This window comes from Melospiza melodia, chromosome 4 (assembly GCF_035770615.1).
Source record: "Melospiza melodia melodia isolate bMelMel2 chromosome 4, bMelMel2.pri, whole genome shotgun sequence".
Lineage (NCBI taxonomy): Eukaryota > Metazoa > Chordata > Aves > Passeriformes > Passerellidae > Melospiza > Melospiza melodia.
This window is the reverse complement of record NC_086197.1, coordinates 935,272-954,796: the sequence shown is the minus strand read 5'-3', so window position 1 is coordinate 954,796 and position 19,525 is coordinate 935,272. Positions and strand designations below refer to the sequence as shown.

The following is a 19,525-nucleotide window of genomic DNA, read 5'->3' as shown; positions in this document are numbered from 1 at the left end:
GAGCGGTGCTGGCTGTGAGCGAGGCAGGATTGGGTGAGGCTCTGGGATGTGCCATCAGCAGGAAAATCCCATGGGAATGTGGCTGGGCAGGGCCCTGCAGGAAAATCCCATGGGAATGTGGCTGGGCAGATCCCTCCAGGAAAATCCCATGGGAATGTGGCTGGGCAGGGCCCCCCGGAGCCGTGGCGCTTCTCCTGGACCTTTGGAAGCTCCGGCTGTTCCTGGCACTGGGATGGGGACAGGGAGGGGACAGATCCCAGGAAAAGTGTCCGGATCCTCCTGATCCAAACCTCCCGCCAGGAGGGTTTTCCTTAGGGATTTTCCCAATCTCTGCTCTGACATCTTCCTGTGGCCCTCAGGGCTTCTCTGTTCCTGGAAAAGATCCCAATCCTGATCCTAATCCTAATCTTGATCTCAATCCTGATCAACACCAGTCCAGATCCCAATCCTGATCCTGATCCCAATCACAACGCCAATCTTGATCCCAATCCTGATCCTGATCTCAATCCCAATCCCAAACCCGATCCCAATTCCAATTCCGATCCCAGTCCCAAACCAGCCCAAGACCTGCTGCTGTTCCTGGTGCTGGGAATCATCAGGATTTGGGATTCCAGCTCCTGTCCCCAGGCTCATCCCATCCCATCCCATCCCATCCCATCCCATCCCATCCCATCCCATCCCATCCCATCCCATCCCATCCCAGGACTGCACCTGGAATTCCCACAGGGACACCCCAGGAGCTCTCCCGGCCCCTTCCCTGCCCGTGCCAGGCTTTGGGATGAAATCCTGGGAACCGGGGGTCCAACCAAGGAATGGGAATTCCAGCGGAGCCCAGGGGGCTTCTCCCGGCTCCAGCCTCACCCCAGAACCCCTGCAATGCACTTCCAGCACTTTATTCCCGACCATTTCCAACCATTCCAAACCATTCCAAACCCCGTTCTCCCACTCCGGCTGCTGCAGGCGCTTCCCTGCCCTGCTGGCTGTGGGAGGGAATGCGGGAACGTGGGAACACGGGAACGTGAGAATGCGGGAATGTGGGGATGTGGGAGCTTTCCCAAGCTGTTCTCCCTCTGGAATGCGCGTCTGGAGTCTCCCGCTGGTGCCAGACTCCCGGCATGTCGTGGTGGGGTGACAGCGCCATTCCCTGATTCCTGGATTTCTCTGCGTTTCCTGGGATTTCTTCCCGGTTCCCAGAATTTCTCCTCGATTCCTGAGATTTTGCCCCAATTCCCAGAGTTTCTCAGCAATTCCTGGAATTTCTCAGCGATTCCCTGGATTTCTCCCCACTTCCCGGAATTTCTCCCTGGTTCCCGTGATTTCTCCCCGATTCCTGGAATTTCTCTGTAATTCCCAGATTTCCCCCTGATTCTTGGGATTCCTCCCCAGTTCCCACGATTTCTCCTTGATTCCTGGGGTTTTGCCCCAATTTCTAGAATTCCTCCACAATTTGTGGAATTTCTCCTCAATTCCCGTAATTTCTCCGTGACTCCCAGAATTTCTCCCTGAATCCTGTAACTTCTCCCCAATTCCTGGGATTGCTTCCCAGTTCCCAGAATTCCTCCCCAATTCCCAGAATTTCTCCTCAATTCCCAGAATTTCTCTCTGACTCCTGGAATTTCTCCAAATTCCAAGAATTTCTCCCCAGTTCCTGTAATTTCCCTGTGATTCCTGGAATTTCTCCCCGATTCCTGGAATTTCTCCCTGATCCCTGGGATTCCTCCCCGATTCCCGTAATTTCTCCTCAATTCCCAGAATTTCTCTCTGATTTCTGGAATTTCCCTGCGATTCCCAGAATTTCTCCCTGATCCCTGTAATTCCTCCCCAATTCCCGTAATTTCTCCTCAATTTCCGTAATTTATCCACGATTCCCAGAATTTCTCTCTGAATCCTGTAATTCCTCCCCAGATTCCCGTAATTATTTTCCCCACTAATTCCAGCAATTTCTCCTCGATTCCCATAATTAGTTTTCCCTTAATTCCCGTATTTTCTCCCCGATTCCTGTAATTTCTCCAATGTCCAGAATTTCCCCGCCATTCCCAGAATTAATTAATTTCCCTGCCATTCCCAGAATTAATTAATTTCCCTGCCATTCCCAGAATTTCCCCGCCATTCCCAGAATTAATTAATTTCCCTGCCATTCCCAGAATTTCCCCGCCATTCCCGGAATTAATTCCCCTCGACATTCCCAGAATTTCCCCGCCATTCCCAGAATTCATTCCCCCCCGTTCCCGGTACCCCGCTGCCGTTTCCCGGCCTGTCCCGGGTCTGGCTCGGGATTAGCGCGGCCCCGCCGAGCAGATGGAGCGGGGCTGATCCCATTAGCGGCGCCGCTGCCGGGGGGGCCCGGGATGTTTGTCCCGGCCGGATCCAGCTCCGGGCGGCTCGGGCAGCGCGGAATTCCCGGGACCAGGTGAGCTCCAAGCCCCGGGATGGGCTCCGGCGTGTCCCACCGACGCCTCCGTGCAATCGCCGGGATTCCCGGCGGCTTTGGGGTCAGTGGAGGCGGCAGAGGGGACAGGACGCGGCAGTGCCACCGCCGAGCTGTCCCGGGTGGCACCGGGGATTTCCTGGGATGGGAGCGGGAATTGTGGGCGCCGCCGGGTGGGATTTGTTGGTCTCCTGGTGGCACTGGGGGCTCTGGAATTGTCCCTGCGCGGCTCCGGGCCCGCTCCTGTGCCCATCCATGGGAATGCTGGCGCTCCAGGCGGGAGCTGCTGTGGGGCGGGGGGGTCTGGTCCGTCCAGGGGTCTGTGGGGTCTGGGGGGTCCGGGAATGCTCCAGCCCTGGCAGGGATGTCCTGTGTCCTGTACAAGCACAGCTCTGTCCCCTCTGTCCCTCTGTCCCTGTCCCCATTCCTGTCCCCCCTGTCGCCCTTCCTGTCCCTCTGTCTCCTCTGTCTGTGTCATCCCTATCCCCGTCCCCTCTTTTGCTGTCCCATCTGTCCCCATTCCTGTCCCTCTGTCCCCATCCTTGTCCCTCTGCCCCTGTCCCCATTCCTGTCCACTCTGACCCCTCTGTCGCCTCTGTCCCTGTCCCCCATGTCCGTCCCTCTGTCCACGTCCCCCCTGTCGCTGTGCCCTCTGTCCCCTCTTTTGCTGTCTCATCTGTCCCAATTCCTGTCCCTCTGTCCCCCTGTCCCGATTCCTGTCCCCATTCCTGTCTCTCTGTCCCCCCTGTCCCTGTCCCCTCTGTCCCCTCTCTCCCGGTCCTCATTCCTGTCCCTCTGGCTCTGTCCCCGTGTCTTCTTTGTTGCTGTGCCCTCTGTCCCCTCTGGTGCTGTCCCTTCTGTCCCTCTGTCCCTGTCCCCATCCCTGTCCCTCTGTCCCCATCCCTCTGTCCCTCTGTCCGTGTCCCTCTGTCCGTGTCCCTCTGTCCCTGTCCCCATTCCTGTCCCTCTGTCCCCATCCCTCTGTCCCTCTGTCCGTGTCCCTCTGTCCCCATCCCTGTCCCTCTGTCCCCATCCCTCTGTCCCCATCCCTCTGTCCCCTCTGTCCCTCTGTCCGTGTCCCTCTGTCCCTCTGTCCGTGTCCCTCTGTCCGTGTCCCTCTGTCCCTCCCAGGTGCGCAGGTCCCGCAGTGCCGCGCGTGGCGCTGCGGTTTCCATGGTGACGGTGCCGGGAACGTTCCCATGGATACGGAGCGGGATGGGGGAGCCCCGGAACCGGGGGGACGTTCCCGATCCAGGGGGACATTCCCGGAACCGGGGGGACGTTCCCGATCCAGGGGGGACATTCCCGGAACCGGGGGGACGTTGCTGGCATGGAGGAGGTGACAGGGGAGGCCCCAAAATCTCTGTCCTGTCCCCAGACCCCTCTCCTGTCCCCAGACTTCTGTCCTGTCCCAAAATCTCCCTCCTGTCCCCAAAATCTGTATTCTGTCCCCAAACCCCTGTCCTGTCCCTAAATCTGTGTCCTGTCCCCAATCCTCTCTCTTGTCCCCAAATCTCCCTCCTGCCCCCAGACCTCCCTCCTGTCCCCAAAATCTGTGGCCTGTCCCCAAATCCCTCTCTTGTCCCTAGGCCTCTCTCCTGTCCCCAAATCTCTCTCCTGTCCCCAAACCTGTGACTTGTCCCTGGACTTCTGTCCTGTCCCCAAATCTGTCCTGTCCCCAAAATCTGTGTCCTGTCCCTAAATCTGTGTCCTGTCCCCAAATTTGTCTTGTCCCCAAAAATCAGTGTCCTGTCCCTAAATCTGTGTCCTGTCCCCAAATCTCCTTCCTGTCCCTAAATCTGTGTCCTGTCCCTAAATCTGTGTCCTGTCCCCAAATCTGTCCTGTCCCCAAAATCCCTGCCCTGTCCCCTAATCTACTTCCTGCCCCCAATCTGTCCTGTCCCCAAAATCCTTGTCCTATCCCCAAACGTCTCTCCTGTCCCTAAATCCCTCACTTGTCCCCAGACCTCCCTCCTGACTCCAAAATCTGTGGCCTGTCCCCAAATCCTTCTTTTGTCCCCAAATCCTTCTCTTGTCCCCAAATCTCTCTCCTGTCCCCAAATCTCTCTCCTGTCCCCCAAACCTCCCTCCTGTCCCCAGCTCTCTGCCCTGTCCCCAAATCTCCCTCCTGTCCCCAAATTTCTGTCCCCAGACCCCTCCCCAGGGGCTGGGACCACCGGGAGTTTTGGGATTTTGTGGCACCAAACTCTGGGATCATCCCGGAAGGGCCGGACAAGGATGGAGCAGCTCCAGCAGGAAAATCGGGAATGTCCATCCTGGGCACAGGAGCTCCAGGAAAATCAGGAACGTTCATCCTGGAAATCAGGAGCTCCGGGCTGACCCAGTTTTGGAGTCCAGAGCCTGAAGGAGCTGCAGGAAACAGGGAGAGGGAAAAATCCCAAAGGATGGAGGGACAGCACACAGGGAATGGCTCCCAGCCATGGGTGGCATCTTGGCAATGAGGAATTCCTGCCTGGGCTGGCATTGCCAGAGCAGCTGGGGCTGCCCCTGATCCCTGGGATGGGGTTTGGAGCAGCCTGGCACAGTGGCAGGTGTCCCCAGGTGGTGGCACTGGGTGATTGTTCATGTCCCCTCCCATTCTGTCGTTCCCTGATCCTATTCCAGAAATCCGGAGAATCCCAAAAAGCTCTGCCCGGGATCCCTGAATTCCCCCCCATTCCCGGCCCTGCTCAGGGGTGGCCCTGTCCCTGTGCCGGACATTTGGGGACACTGATGTGCCCCCTTGTCCCGCTGGTGTCCCCATGTCCCCAAGGGGGTGGTGCTCGCCCTTTAATGCCCGCTCCGGCCCCTCCGCGCTGTCCCAGTGCCCCTGGAAGAGCGGGAGAGGAAAAATCCATGGAATTACCCGGCAGGCGCTGGGGACACTGCGGGGACACTGCGGGGACACTGCGGCCGCCCGCGGGCGATCGATGCTCCCCGCGCTGTCCCCGTGTCCTGGCACGGGCGGGGACTCCAGGGGGACAATCCTGATCCTGTCCCTTCCCTGTTCCTGCTCCCTCCCCCTGTTCCTGTCCCTTCTCCTGTCCCTGTCCCTTCCTCTTCTGTCCTTTCTCCTGTCCCTGTCCCTTTCCCCGTCCCCTTCCCCTGCTCCTGTCTGTGTCTCCTCTTTCTGTGCTTGTCCCCTGTCCCCGTCCCCGGCTTTGTCCCCGACCCCCCCGCGGTGACAAAGGACACGCGGGGCTGGCCCGGGCCGCTGTCCCCGTGTCCCCGTCACGTGGCTTGGGGACAGCAGCGGTGACCTCGCCGTGGCCAGATAAGCGCGGGGACAGCCTGGCAGGGCTGGCACGGGGCTGGCACCGCCCCAGGGATCGGCCCCGGTGGCACCGCCAGCCACGGTGGCACTGCCAGCCCCGCGGGACAGTCCCCGTGTCCCCGTGTCCCCATTCCCGAGGGTTCCAGGGTCACTCAGGAACGGCCCCGCGGGTGACAAACGGCGCCGGTTGTCCCCAGGCCCGGCCCGAGTGACATTCCCGAGCCTTCCAGGAGGGATTGGATCCCTGATCCTTCCAGGACAGGGTTGGATCCCTGATCCTTGTAGGAGGGTCTGGCTCCCTGATCCGGGTGAGGGATTTTGGCTCCCTGGTTGTTCCAGGTGAGGGATTGGCTCCAGATCCCCTCCCTGATCCTTCCCAGAGGGGGATTGGATCCCCGATCCTTCCAGGGCAGGGTTTGGCTCCCCTGAGAATTCCAGGGCAGGGTCTGGATCCCTGATCCAGCCAAGGTTGTGACTCCCTGAACCTTCCAGGCTGTCCAGATCCTTCCAGGTGAGGATTGGGGTTCCCTGATCCTTCCAGGATCCCTGATCCAGGTGAGGCTTTGGGCTCCCTGGTTTTTCCAGGTGAGGGATTGGATCCCAGATCCTTCCAGGGCAGGGATTGGATCCCTGATCTTTCCAGGTTTCATGCTCCTGATCCTTCCAGGATCCCTGATCCGGGTGAGGGATTTTGGCCCACTGGTCCTTCCACATTCCCTGATCCAGATGAGGCTTTGGCTCCCTGATCTTTCCAGGCTCCCAGATATTTCCAGGACAGGGATTGTCTCCAGATCCTTCCAGGGCTGGGCTTGGCCCGTTTGATCCTTCCAGGATTCCTCATCTTTCCAGGCTCCCTGGTTCTTTCGGGAGAGGGATGGGATCCCTGATCCAGGTGAGGTTTGGCTCCCCTGAGAATTCCAGGTGAGGGTTTGACCCCAGATCCTTCCAGTCCTGGCCCCCAGGTTTTTCCAGGTGAGGGATTGAATCCCCGATCCCTGATCCAGGGAGGGTCTGGATTCCTGATCCTTCCAGGATCCCTGATCCAGGTGAGGCTTTGGCAGCCGGAGCCACAGGGCTGGATCCAGCTCTGGAAGAACAGGAATAATTTGGGGTCCCTGGAAAGAAGGGCAGGAATCATTTGGGATCCCTGGAAGGACAGGAATAGTTTGGGATCCATGGAAAGAAGGACAGGAATTGTTTGGGATACCTGGAAGGACAGGAATAGTTTGGGATTCCTGGAAAGAACGGCAGGAATTTTTTGGGATACCTGGAAGGACAGGAATCTTTTGGGATTCCTGGAAAGAAGGGCAGGAATTGTTTGGGATCTGTGGAAAGAAGGGCAGGAATTGTTCAGGATCCCTGGAAGAGCAGGAATTGTTTGGGATCTGTGGAAAGAAGGGCAGGAATCTTTTGGGATCCCTGGAAGGACAGGAATAGTTTGGGATTCCTGGAAAGAAGGGCAGGAATTGTTTGGGGTCCTGGAAAGAAGGGCGGGAATTGTTTGGGATCCCTGGAAGGGCAGGAATCTTTTGGGATTCCTGGAAAGAAGGGCAGGAATTGTTCAGGATCCCTGGAAGGGCAGGAATCTTTTGGGATTCCTGGAAAGAAGGGCAGGAATTGTTCAGGATCCCTGGAAGGGCAGGAATTGTTTGGGATTCATGGAAAGAAGGGCAGGAATTGTTTGGGATCCCTGGAAGGGCAGGAATTGTTTGGGATCCATGGAAAGAAGGGCAGGAATTGTTCAGGATCCCTGGAAGAGCAGGAATCGTTTGGGATCCATGGAAAGAAGGGCAGGAATTGTTTGGGATCCCTGGAAGGGCAGGAATTGTTTGGGATCCAGGACCCCTCTCCCGTGTGGCCAGGCAGTGGCAATTCCAGGACTGGAAAATCCCAGTCAGGATTTTCCCAGCTCTTCCTGGGCCCATTCCCAGCGATCCCAGCGATCCCAGCAGGACACCAGGTCTCCCTCGGCCCTGTCATTCCTGGCTGGTTTTCCCAGAAAAAGCTCGGGAATGGCCTCACCTGGGCACACGCCGAGCCAGGTGCTTCCCAAAAATCCCTTTTCCCAAAGGATCCCGGGTTTTCTGGATGGGGATGTGGGACTGAGGAGGAGGCAGCAGCTTCCCAGCCGTCCCTGGGCTTGGGAAAACTGGGAAAGTTGGGAAAGGGAGGGAATTTAACCTGGATTCTGCCAGGGAAAAGTGCCAGGCCCAGGGAAAAAATCCAACCCCAGGGGAAAATTCCAATCCCGGGGAGAAATTTCAATTCCAGGGAAAAGCTCCAATCCAATCTGAAAATCCACCCAAAAAATCCCCCCAAAAATTCCCAAAAATCCTTTCCGGGTCTCCCCATCCTGCTGCCCTTTTCCCAGGGTTCTCCCAGCTGGACTCCCTCTGGAATTTCCCTCTGAATTTCTGTCATCTCTGGAATTTCTGTTCCCTCTGGAATTGCTGCTCCCAGCGCTGGAATTTGGGCGAGGCTCCAGATTTATAATCCCAAAATGATGGGAAGAAGGGTGGGAAATCTGGGAATTCTGTTCCTGAAGGAAAAGGAGGGAAGGAGACTCTGCTCTGACCCTCTTGGGAATGCTCAGAAATCCAAGGAATTCTCAGAAATTCAAGGAAAACACCACTGCAGGAAAAAAAAAGTCTTGTAATATTTTTCTAGCTCCCTTGGAAGCTTTTCCAACCTTTTTTTCCCCGGCTATTGGAATGAGACTCTTTGGGTTGTGATTCCTAAAAGATTCCATGGATTCCTTGGGAAAGAAAAGTGGAAATTTTTTGATTTCATGAGCAAAAAAGTGGATTTAAGGAGGGAAAATGACTCTGCAAAATGGAATTTGGGGAATTATTCCATCGTGGCATTTTTTCCAGCCTTTCCCAGACAGGGCCTTAAAATTATTGGGAACTAATGAGGGATGGAAAAAAAAAAGGGAAAATCCCAGGGATCGCCATCTGGAGCACTCCATTTGTGGGATAACAAGGCAGAGAGAGGGGGAAAAAATGGGAATAAATCAAATCCAGGATTTGGGAAAGGGAGGGAGGAGAATTTGGGATGGGATTGGGGCATGGATGCGAAGGGATCCAAAGGGGTTTCCTGTCTATGCCAGGCCACAGGGCAGGAGGATCCCGGTGGTTTTCCCTGTTTATCCTGATTTTTCTCCTTCCCAAGTGCATTTTCCCGACTGGAATTTTGGGGTTCTCCCGCTGTTTTTCCTCATCCCTCGGGGTGGGATCCCAAAGTTTCTTTGTGGGGTCCCTTTAGGGGATGGATCCTGCTGGGAAAATTCCATGGAATTCCCGAGGAGATTCCATGTGAAAAGTGGGGCCGGTCCCAGATTTCTTGAGGGAATGGGCCCAGCTGGGGGAATTTTTGGGGTCCAGGGATCCCCTTTAAGATTTCTCATGAGGAATTTCTCCTTCCTGAGGGATATTCCAGAGGATCCCTGTGGGAATGTCCATGGGGAGAGTGGGAATTCACTCCTGGACTTTTCCTTGGGAATGGCCCTTCCCGGAGGGATATTCCAGAGGGTCCCTGTGGGGGTGTCCATGTCCATCCTGGGGATCCTTTCCCGAGGGATAATCCCTGCTGGGAACGGGGATTCCAGGAGTCCCTTCCCAGATTCCTCCGTCCTTGGGAATGCCCTTCCTGGTGGGATATTCCCGGGGGTCCCTGTGGGAATTCACTCCTGGGCTTTTCCCGGGGAATGCCCTTCCTGAGGGGACGTTCCAGAGGGTCCCTGTGGGGGTGTCCCTGTCCATCCCGGGGGTCCCATCCCAGATTTCTCCTGAGGATTGGTCACTTTTTCGGGACAATCCCTGTTGGGAGGGTTTGTGGAATCTGGTGAGAATGCCCATAGGGAGAGTGGGAATTCACTCCTGCACTTTTCCCGGGGAATGCCCTTCCCGAGGGGACGTTCCAGAGGGTCCCTGTGGGAGTGTCCCTGTCCATCCCGGGTGTCCCGTCCCAGATTTCCCCATCCCTCGGGAGCTCCGCTTTCTCCCCGCTGGCTTTGCCAGTCCCAGGGCTCCTCCCGGGGCTCCGGGATGCCTCTCCCGGCTCTGTCCCGCCGCTCCGCTCACCCCTCGCTTCCCCCCGCAGGGCCCCGGGCGGGCGCTGAGCGCGGCCCCGGCGCGGTGCGGAGCCGGAGCCGGAGCCGGTGCCGGTGCCGGTGCGGGAGCGGAGCGGGCGCGGGCCGCCCGCCGCGGCGCACGGAGCATGCCTCTGAGCCCCGCGGGCAGCAAGCATGAGAGCCCCGAGTCGCCGCCGCCGGAGCCGCCGCCGGAGCGCCAGCCCCGCGTCAGCAGCAGCAGCGGGGAGCCGAGCCCCGGCCTGCGGGAGGAGCCGCGCCTGGAGCCGGCCCGGGGCCACGGCGGGCCCCGCTCGCCCAAGCTGGCGGCCCCGGCGCGCATGGAGGAGCCCGCGCCCGGCGCCATCGTGGTGCGCATCGGCATCCCCGACCTGCAGCAGACGGTGAGCGCCGAACGGGGGCACCGGGCGGGAGGGAGGGAGAGAGGGAGCCCCGAGCGGCCGCCGCCGCGCCGGGACCGCCCTGAGCCGGGATGCGCGGCGGGAGCCGCACCGAGCCGGGAGGGAGGCGCACCGGGACCGCGCCGAGCCGGGATGCGCAGCGGGAGGCGCACCGGGACCGCGCCGAGCCGGGATGCGCAGCGGGAGCCGCACCGGGAGCGCGCCGAGCCGGGATGCGCAGCGGGAGCCGCACCGGGAGCGCCACCGCGAGCCGCCCGCGCCGGGATGCGCAGCCCAGAGCGGCCCCGATCCGCACCCAGAGCAGCCCCACCCGCGCTCACACACCGGGCCCGCTCCGCGCCGGGATCCGCGCACGGACCGGCCCCAAACCTCGCTCAGACCGGCCCCGTTCTGTACCCGGGCCGGCTCCAAACCTCGCTCAGACCGGCCCCAATCCGCACCAGGACCGGTCCCGACCCTCTCTCAGTCGGGTCCCGATCTGCGCCCCGATCCGCACCCGGTTCGGCGCCGCTCCAGCGCTGGCGGCAACCCGCATCCCGTCCCGCATCCCGTCCCGCATCCCGCCCGCTCTCGGCCCCGCCGCCGCCCCGGCAAACTTCTCCCCGCCACGGGCCCGGCAGGACGGGTCCCATTGCCCGAGTCACCGGTGTCCCCACCCCGGTGTCCCCCCGCTCCCGCTGCCATCCCGGGGTGCTGCGGTGCAGCCACGCCGCGGGGCCGCTCCCCGCCCCAGGGATCCGCACTCACCGGGACCGGGAACGGGACTGGGACCGGGATTGGCACCGGGATTGGCACCGGGACCAGGCTGGGATCGGGCAGCAGGGGCGGCTCCATCACTAGCCTAGAACGGGGAGTAGCTCTGGGACTGAGATTGGGACTGAGATTGGGACTGGGACTGAGATTGGGATCGGCTCCAGGGCCAGGCTGTGGGGCTGCGGTGCTGCTGTGTGATGGGCACTCATGTCCAGGGTTCTCTGCTGGGCTGGACAGTGGTGGTGTGGGGGACAATGGAATGGTGTGGGGTGATGGACACTGGAATGGTGTGGGGTGATGGACACTGGAATGGTGTGGGGTGATGGACACTGAAATGGTGTGGGGTGATGGACACTGGAATGGTGTGGGGGTGATGGACACTGGAATGGTGTGGGGGTGATGGACAATGGAATGGTGTGGATGTGATGGACACTGGAATGGTGTGGGGGTGATGGACACTGGAATGGTGTGGGGGTGATGGACACTGGAATGGTGTGGGGGTGATGGACGCTGGGATGGTGTGGGGGTGATGGACACTGGGATGGTGTGGGGGTGATGGATGCTGGAATGGTGTGGGGTGATGGACACTGGAATGGTGTGGGGGTGATGGACACTGGGATGGTGTGGATGTGATGGACACTGGAATGGTGTGGGGTGATGGACTCTGGAATGGTGTGGGGTGATGGACACTGGAATGGTGTGGGGTGATGGACACTGGAATGGTGTGGGGTGATGGACACTGGGATGGTGTGGGGGTGATGGACACTGGGATGGTGTGGGGGTGATGGACACTGGGATGGTGTGGGGGTGATGGATGCTGGAATGGTGTGGGGTGATGGACACTGGGATGGTGTGGGGGTGATGGACACTGGGATGGTGTGGGGTGATGGACACTGGGATGGTGTGGGGGTGATGGACTCTGGAATGGTGTGGGGGTGATGGATGCTGGAATGGTGTGGATGTGATGGACACTGGAATGGTGTGGATGTGATGGACACTGGAATGGTGTGGATGTGATGGACACTGGAATGGTGTGGATGTGATGGACACTGGAATGGTGTGGGGTGATGGACACTGGGATGGTGTGGGGGTGATGGACACTGGGATGGTGTGGGGGTGATGGACACTGGGATGGTGTGGGGCAATGGACACTGGAATGGTGTGGGGGTGATGGACACTGGAATGGTGTGGGGGTGATGGACACTGGGATGGTGTGGGGGTGATGGACACTGGAATGGTGTGGGGGTGATGGATGCTGGAATGGTGTGGGGGTGATGGACACTGGAATGGTGTGGGGGTGTTGGACTCTGGAATGGTGTGGATGTGATGGACACTGGAATGGTGTGGGGTGATGGACACTGGAATGGTGTGGGGTGATGGACACTGGAATGGTGTGGGGTGATGGACACTGGAATGGTGTGGATGTGATGGACGCTGGAATGGTGTGGGGCGATGGACACTGGAATGGTGTGGGGGCGATGGACACTGGGATGGTGTGGGGGTGTTGGACACTGGAATGGTGTGGGGGTGTTGGACACTGGAATGGTGTGGGGGTGATGGACACTGGGATGGTGTGGGGCGATGGACACTGGAATGGTGTGGGGGTGATGGACACTGGGATGGTGTGGGGTGATGGACACTGGAATGGTGTGGGGTGATGGACGCTGGAATGGTGTGGATGTGATGGACGCTGGAATGGTGTGGATGTGATGGACACTGGGATGGTGTGGGGGTGATGGACACTGGAATGGTGTGGATGTGATGGACGCTGGAATGGTGTGGATGTGATGGACACTGGGATGGTGTGGGGGTGATGGACACTGGAATGGTGTGGATGTGATGGACACTGGAATGGTGTGGGGGTGATGGACACTGGAATGGTGTGGGGGTGTTGGACTCTGGAATGGTGTGGGGGCGATGGACACTGGGATGGTGTGGGGTGATGGATGCTGGAATGGTGTGGGGGTGATGGACTCTGGAATGGTGTGGGGGTGATGGACACTGGAATGGTGTGGGGTGATGGACCCTGGAATGGTGTGGGGGTGATGGACCCTGGAATGGTGTGGGGGTGATGGACGCTGGAATGGGGGGCACATGTGCCAGTGCCATTGGTGGGATGTGCCAGAGTGACCCCAGAGGGACCCCGAAGTCCAGGAGTGACCCCAGGGGTAACCCAGGAGTGACCCAGGCATTACCCCTGAAGTGACCATCCGAGTGACCCAGGAGGGCACAGCACTCCAGGAACCTGGAATTCCCTGGAACTGGGGTGTTTGTAGGGAATGAGAGGCAGGAAAAGCTGGAGGGCTGCGGCAATGGGGTAATTAACAGCTCTCATTAGGGGAGTGGGCAGCTGGAGGTGACAAGGGTGAGGTGACAAGGCTGAGGTGACAGACCTGGGGTGAGCAGAGGGCACCAAGGTGGGTTGGAGCCTCTTGGAAAGGAAAAATTCTCTTTTGGGGCCTGGCGTGGGGTTCCCACGGGGACAGCAGGGTGGCGGCACTGGGGACACAGGGTTGGCAGAGACCAGTGACACTGGGGACATCGAGCCTGTGTCTCGTGGCACTGGGGACACGGAGCTGGCAGAGGCTGGTGACACTGGGGACACTGAGCCTTTGGTCAGTGGCACTGGGGGCTCGTGGGCTGTGTCTGGTGGCACTGGGGACACGGAGCTGGCAGAAGCCAGGTGTCACTGGGGACATCAAGTCTGTGGTTAGTGGCACTGGGGACCCCGACCTGGCAGTGCCTGGTGGCACTGGTGACACCGAGCTCTCAGAGGCCAGTGACACTGGGGACATGGAGCCTGTGGTCAGTGACAATGGGTACTCATGGGCTGTGTCTGGTGGCACTGGGGACACCAAGCTGGCAGAGGTCAGTGGCACTGGGGACATCGAGTTTGTGGTCAGTGGCACTGGGGACACCAAGCAGGTAGTGACTGGTAGCACTGGGGACACAGAGATGGCAGAGGTCAGTGGCACTGGGGACACCAATGCTGTGTCTGGTGGCACTGGGGACACCAATGCTGTGTCTGGTGGCTCTGGGGACACCAAGCTCTCAGAGGCCAGTGGCACTGGGGACACCGAGTCTGTGGCCAGTGGCACTGGGGACACCAATCCTGTGTCTGGTGGCTCTGGGGACACCGAGCTGGCCAAGAGCCATCACAGAGGTGCGCCTGGAGCTCCAGATCCACGGCCAGTGTTCCACCAGCTCTTCCATAAAAACTCTGCTGGGGATGGGAATTCTTTGGGATCACCAGCATGGGAATTCTTTGGGGTCACTGGGATGGAATTCTCTCAATCATCAGTCTGGGAATTCTTTGGGATCACTGGGAAAGGAATTCTTTGGGATCATCAGTTTTCCAGCCCCAAGTCCGGCTCCATCCCAGCATTCCCGAGGTCAGGACTGCCATAAAGCTCAGGTTATGGAATCCCCATCTTTGTTCTGGGAGGCTCCAGGTGGGGTTTGAAAGTCCCAGGAAGTTTTCCTGCCCTCCTGGAATTTGCTCATCCCAAATCCCTGGGATTCCGTGGAAGTGCTGGAATTCCCACGTGCAAATCTCCCCCCAGTTTTCCTGGGAATGAAGGGCCTTTTCCGTCGGCACATCCCGGTTTTTATCACCTGCATCTGAGCCAGGGAAGAGAGCTTAAATTCCCCACACCTGGAAAATCCTGGGAAAGCTCCTGGTGGGTGGTGGAGCTGCTCCAGGGAGCTGCAATTCCCAAAACCTCTGGAATTGCTCCCAACCCTCGGCATTCCAGAGTTCCGGAAGGTTTGGGACAATGCCCTCGGGTCAGTGCTGGGAATGTTGGGATTATTTTGTGCAGGGCCAAGACTTGGACTTGGAGATCCTGGGGAGGGTTTTCCAGCTTGGAATGTTCTGGAATTCCATGAGAATGGGGAAGATTTTCAGGGAATGAGGCTGTGGGAAATGAGGAATTTTTGAGGTCTTTCCTCCTCTTTTCTCCTTCCCTTCCCTTCCCAAGTGTCCTGTGGCGTGATGGGATCCCAATTCCCGGTTCTCCCACTTGGATTGTGGATGGAGGAGGTTGGACCTTCCTGAGGTGTCCAGGGGGTCTGGAATGTCCTGGAATGTCCTGGGGTGTCCAGGTGGGAGGTTGGGAATGTCCTGACGTGTCTGAGCAGGTCTGGAATGTTCTGAGGTGTCCAGGGGTTCTGGAATACCCTGGAATTGTCTGAGCAGAGGGTCTGGAATGTCCTGAGGTGTCCAGGGGTTCTGGACTATCCTGGGATGTCCTAGCAGGTCTGGAATGTCGTGGAATGTCCTGGGGTGTCCAAGCAGAGGGTCTGGAATGTTCTGGGGTGTCCAGGTGGGACATCTGGACTTTCCTGGGATGTCCAGGCAGGTCTGGAATGTCCTGGAGTGTCCAGAAGGTTGGGAAGCCGGGGACGTCCCCACTGCTCCCAGTGCAGGATTCCAGGGAATCCATGGAATGTCCCATTGACCCCATTATGAGATTCCAGGCAATCCATGGGATGTCCCACTGATCCCAGTGCAGCATTCCAGGAATCCAGCCGTGATCCAGGATCCGGGCTCAGCCTGGAGCTCCAGGTGTTTCCCATCCTGGAGCTTTTCCATAGGGCCGGGAACTGATTTCCTTGGACACCCTGAGCTCCAGAGATTCCCAAACCTGTGATTTTTTTTGGAATTTGAGAACCTGGATCACTCCCCGAGCTGGGAATGTGATCGTGGCAAAAGGGGGGTGCAGGAATCCCTGAGGATCCTTTGGAGCTTCCCTGTCCCATCCCGGAGCTGTGGATCCTTCGGGAAGAGCCATTCCCGCCTCCGGCTGCTCCGTGGGAAGGGTGGTGGAGACCCGGGATAAAATTATCCCAACCTCCCACGGGGTCCGCGAGCTCGGAGCCGGATTTTAAGGAGACAGGAACACGCCCGAGCTGGGGTTGGTTCCTCTGGAACAATTCATGGATTCTGTGCCGTTAAATCCCACGGGAAAACCCATTCCTGAAATTTGGCGGGAGCGCTTTGGGAGCAGCCTCCTTCTTTGGTAGGAAAAGGTGGCAAATCCAGGAAAAATCCTGGGAATGTGCCGAGTTTTCCTCTCTGTCAGCGGTGATGGAATCCTGGAGGTGCTGGAGCAAACCTTGGGATCATCCCATGGGAATGGGCTCTGTGGGGGCTGGCACTGCCTGTGATTCCAGAGGTTTTCCATTTGTTTTTCCTCTGGAAGCAGGGGAAAACTCATTCCAAGAAACCACAGGTTCAGCACATCCCAGGAAAACTGGAATGGGGAGAGATGGGAGGCTCCTGCAGCCTCGGGAAGCTGCTGGCATTCCCAGGGCTGGAATTTATGGGAACAGCTGGGAAAGGTCAGGGATGTGCAGCCAGGGGGGAACTTTCCAAAAGTTTTCCTTCCCCATTTCATGCTGGGAGTTCTTCCTTTTCCCTTCAAAATCATGGAAAAATTGGAATTCAAATAAAATCCCAGCTGGATTTATCTGGGAGCAGCTCCCGGCATTGGATGGACCGGGAGTGTCCAGTTGGAATTCCAGAGGTTTTTCCTGATGTTTTCCAGGATGCGTTGGGAGCTCCCAGCCCTGATCCCTCAATCCTTGGAATTCCCACATTTTTTCCCTTCCAAGGTGGTTTTTAGCCGAGAGCCTCCCAGTTTTCCTCCGGCTTTGCTGAGGAGATTCCTCGGTCTTCCAAGGCTGGGTGGGAATGGGAATTCTGCCTGGGAATTCCTTTGGGATGTGGAAGAGGAGGCTCCTGCCCATCCCATGTGGCCAATTCCTGGGAAGGAAAGGGAGAACATGGAAAAGGGAGGGATGAGAGTGGAGATCCCACAGGAATGTGGATTCCAAGGGATGGGAACACCTGGAAAAGTGAGGGATGAGAGTGGGAATGTGGATTCCAAGGGAAGAGAGAACATGGAAAAGTGTGGGATGAGGGATCGCTCCCCTTCGCACCAATTCCCTGCCTCCATCCCAAAGCTTTTCCATTCCCTGTTTTCCCAGTACTTAGATCCCGAAATTCCCATCTCCATTCTCCACTTTCCAGCCATGGGAACACCGTAAAAAGAGGGAAAATCAGGAGAATTTGATTCCTGCAAGGGGAAAATCAGGATGTAGGGAATGGCCCTTGGGAATGGCCCCAAACCTTTGATCCTTCCCTGCTTTCGCACTGCGGCAAAAACCCTGGGATGTCGAGAGTTCCAATGGAATTTTCCCCCGTTTTAGGGCAGAATCAAAGCGCTTCCAAACAGGCCGGGAGCTGCTTTTTGCTTGGAGCTTCCCATTGTTTTTCCATGGAAATGCGGCTCCTTTCAGATCCGCCGGATCGTGCTCCATGAATGGAGCAGCTGCTCCGCTTTTTTCCCTCTTCCCCATTTCCATTTTCCCCGTCCCCATTCCTGCAGGTGCTGCCTGCGGATTTTTCCAGGCTTTTTGTGGCTTTTTTGGGGGTTTTTTTGGGAGCTGTTTTCCCTTGGTGGCCGTTGGAGCATCCGGAGGGAGGATCCGGATGGAGCTGAGTGAGAGTGTCCCAAAAACCGGTGGGAATCAAATGAGTGATTCCCAAAAATCCCCTGGAAGGATTCAGGTGCTTTAACCATAAATCCTGAAATCCCTGAGCTTGGAAAAGAATTCCAAGATCAAATCCAAGCTGGGCCTGATCCAAATCATGGAGCTCTGAGAGCCCCATCCAGGAATTCCTTGGATTCCTCCATGGATGGCCATCCCGGCTTTTCCAGCCCCATCCCAGTTTTTCCAGACCCTTCCTGGCTTTTCCAGACCCTTCCCAGCTTTTCCAGCCCCATCCCGGCTTTTCCAGCCCCATCCCAGTTTTTCCAGACCCTTCCCGGCTTTTCCAGACCCTTCCCGGCTTTTCCAGACCCTTCCCAGCTTTTCCAGCCCCATCCTGGCTTTTCCAGGCCCTTCCCGGTTTTTCCAATCCACGATCCAGAGGAAACATTGGAAAGCTGCAGTTCCACCACATTTAAGTGGCTTTTTCCACCCCAAATTTGAACAATTCCATGGAAATAAATCCCATTTATCCCAAACAATTGCCCTGGCACATTCCAGACAATGACGAGCAGCAGAACCTCCCAAAATATTCCAGCACAACCCCAAATCCCGGGAATTGCCCCGGGGGCAAAGTCACCCTCTGTGAGCTCAATCAAACAAAGTGGATTGATCGGGATCTGAGCAATTCCCGATTTTATCTGGGAGAAATCCGCCGGCAGCAAAATCCGCCCGCAAATAACCGGAGCTGCCGCGTGTTCCCAATCCGCTGCTTTTTCCAAGGAAAATCCGACTCGGATCAAGCCGTGACCAGCACATTTGCAATTTAATAAATTTAGAAGATTTTACGACCAAAATTCCCTTTTTTTCTCCTCCCAAGCGGATTTGCTGGAACAGGATGCATCCATTGAGGCAATTTTCATGGAAAACGTCAATCCCATCTTTTCATTTTCCAGCCATTTTTTTCGGGAAGAGCACATTCCGTGCTTAATAAAGAGGGATTCTGAGTCATTTGAGGCGAGGAAAAATTGGCATGAAAAGAAAATTAGTTGAGCACTTGGAAATATTCCTAAAAAAAAAAATATCAGGAATAACGGCTCTGAATTCCATCTGCTGGATTCCTTGGGAATGTGGGAGCAATGAAAGAGCTCCAGCAGGAGAAAAAGGAAGAGGAGGAAAAAAGGGATTTTTTTTTTTCCCCAGAATTCCTTAAATTGAGGGTTTCTTGTGGCCAGTAAAATCTTGGAGTTGGGGGTTGTCAAATTCTGGGAATTGCCCAAAACAGTGGGAATGGGGAAGGTAAAGGAACTCTTGGAAGGGTTCACAGCTTCCATTGGGAAGGGAAGGGAAGGGAAGGAAATTCTTGTCTGGATTCCCGTTGAGGATCCACAAGGGAGTGCCCTGGAGGAGCTGGAAAATCCCACAGATCCTGCTGGGAATCCCAAGAACTCCAGGATTCCCTCATTCCCTTGGCATGCAGATGGGATCCCTAGAGGAGAGTGGGAATTAGAACATTTAAGGAATGCCGTGGGATTGGATCTGGAAACCCCATGGATACAAAAGGGAGAAGAAAAGGCTGGAATTCCCTGTCCATGGTCAGTTTGTCCCGGCAGGAAATAGTGGAAAAGGGGCTGGAATTAATGAGGGAATTCAGGAATGTCTGGGATCCAGAGCACAAAAGAAGCAGCAGGAGAAAGTTTTGCACATTCCATGGGGAAGTTCCAGATCCTCGGGATAAGGAGGGGATGGAGTGGGGCCAGGGAAAGGAATGAAGCTGGGAAGGGGCTGGAAAGCTCTGGAGGAATTTGGGAAAACTCTGGAGGGGTTTTGGATTTGGGCTGGAAAACAGGCAAACACCGGAGGGATTTGGGAAAGATCTGGAAAACTCCAGAGGGATTTGGAAAGGGGCTGGAAACCTCCAGAGGGGTTTGGGATTTGACCTGGAAAACTCCAGAGGGACTTGGGAAAACTCTGGAGGAGTTTGGGGTTTGGGCTGGAAATCTCCAGAGGGTTTTGGGATTTTGGCTGGAAAACTCCAGCTGGATTTGGGGTTTGGGCTCAGCCTGGAGCAGAGGCGGCTCCGG

The 19,525-nt window shown here is 57.1% G+C and overlaps 1 protein-coding gene across 1 annotated transcript in view; it reads left to right on the top strand.

Moving 5' to 3' along the window:
* The window catches only part of SHANK3 (SH3 and multiple ankyrin repeat domains 3), a 150,637-nt gene that overhangs the window by 12,437 nt on the left and 118,675 nt on the right, over nucleotides 1–19,525 (top strand). Inside the window, 1 exon segment of the mRNA XM_063155767.1 lies at nucleotides 9,883–10,175. Within this exon segment, the coding sequence (XP_063011837.1) occupies nucleotides 9,883–10,175 (293 nt within the window).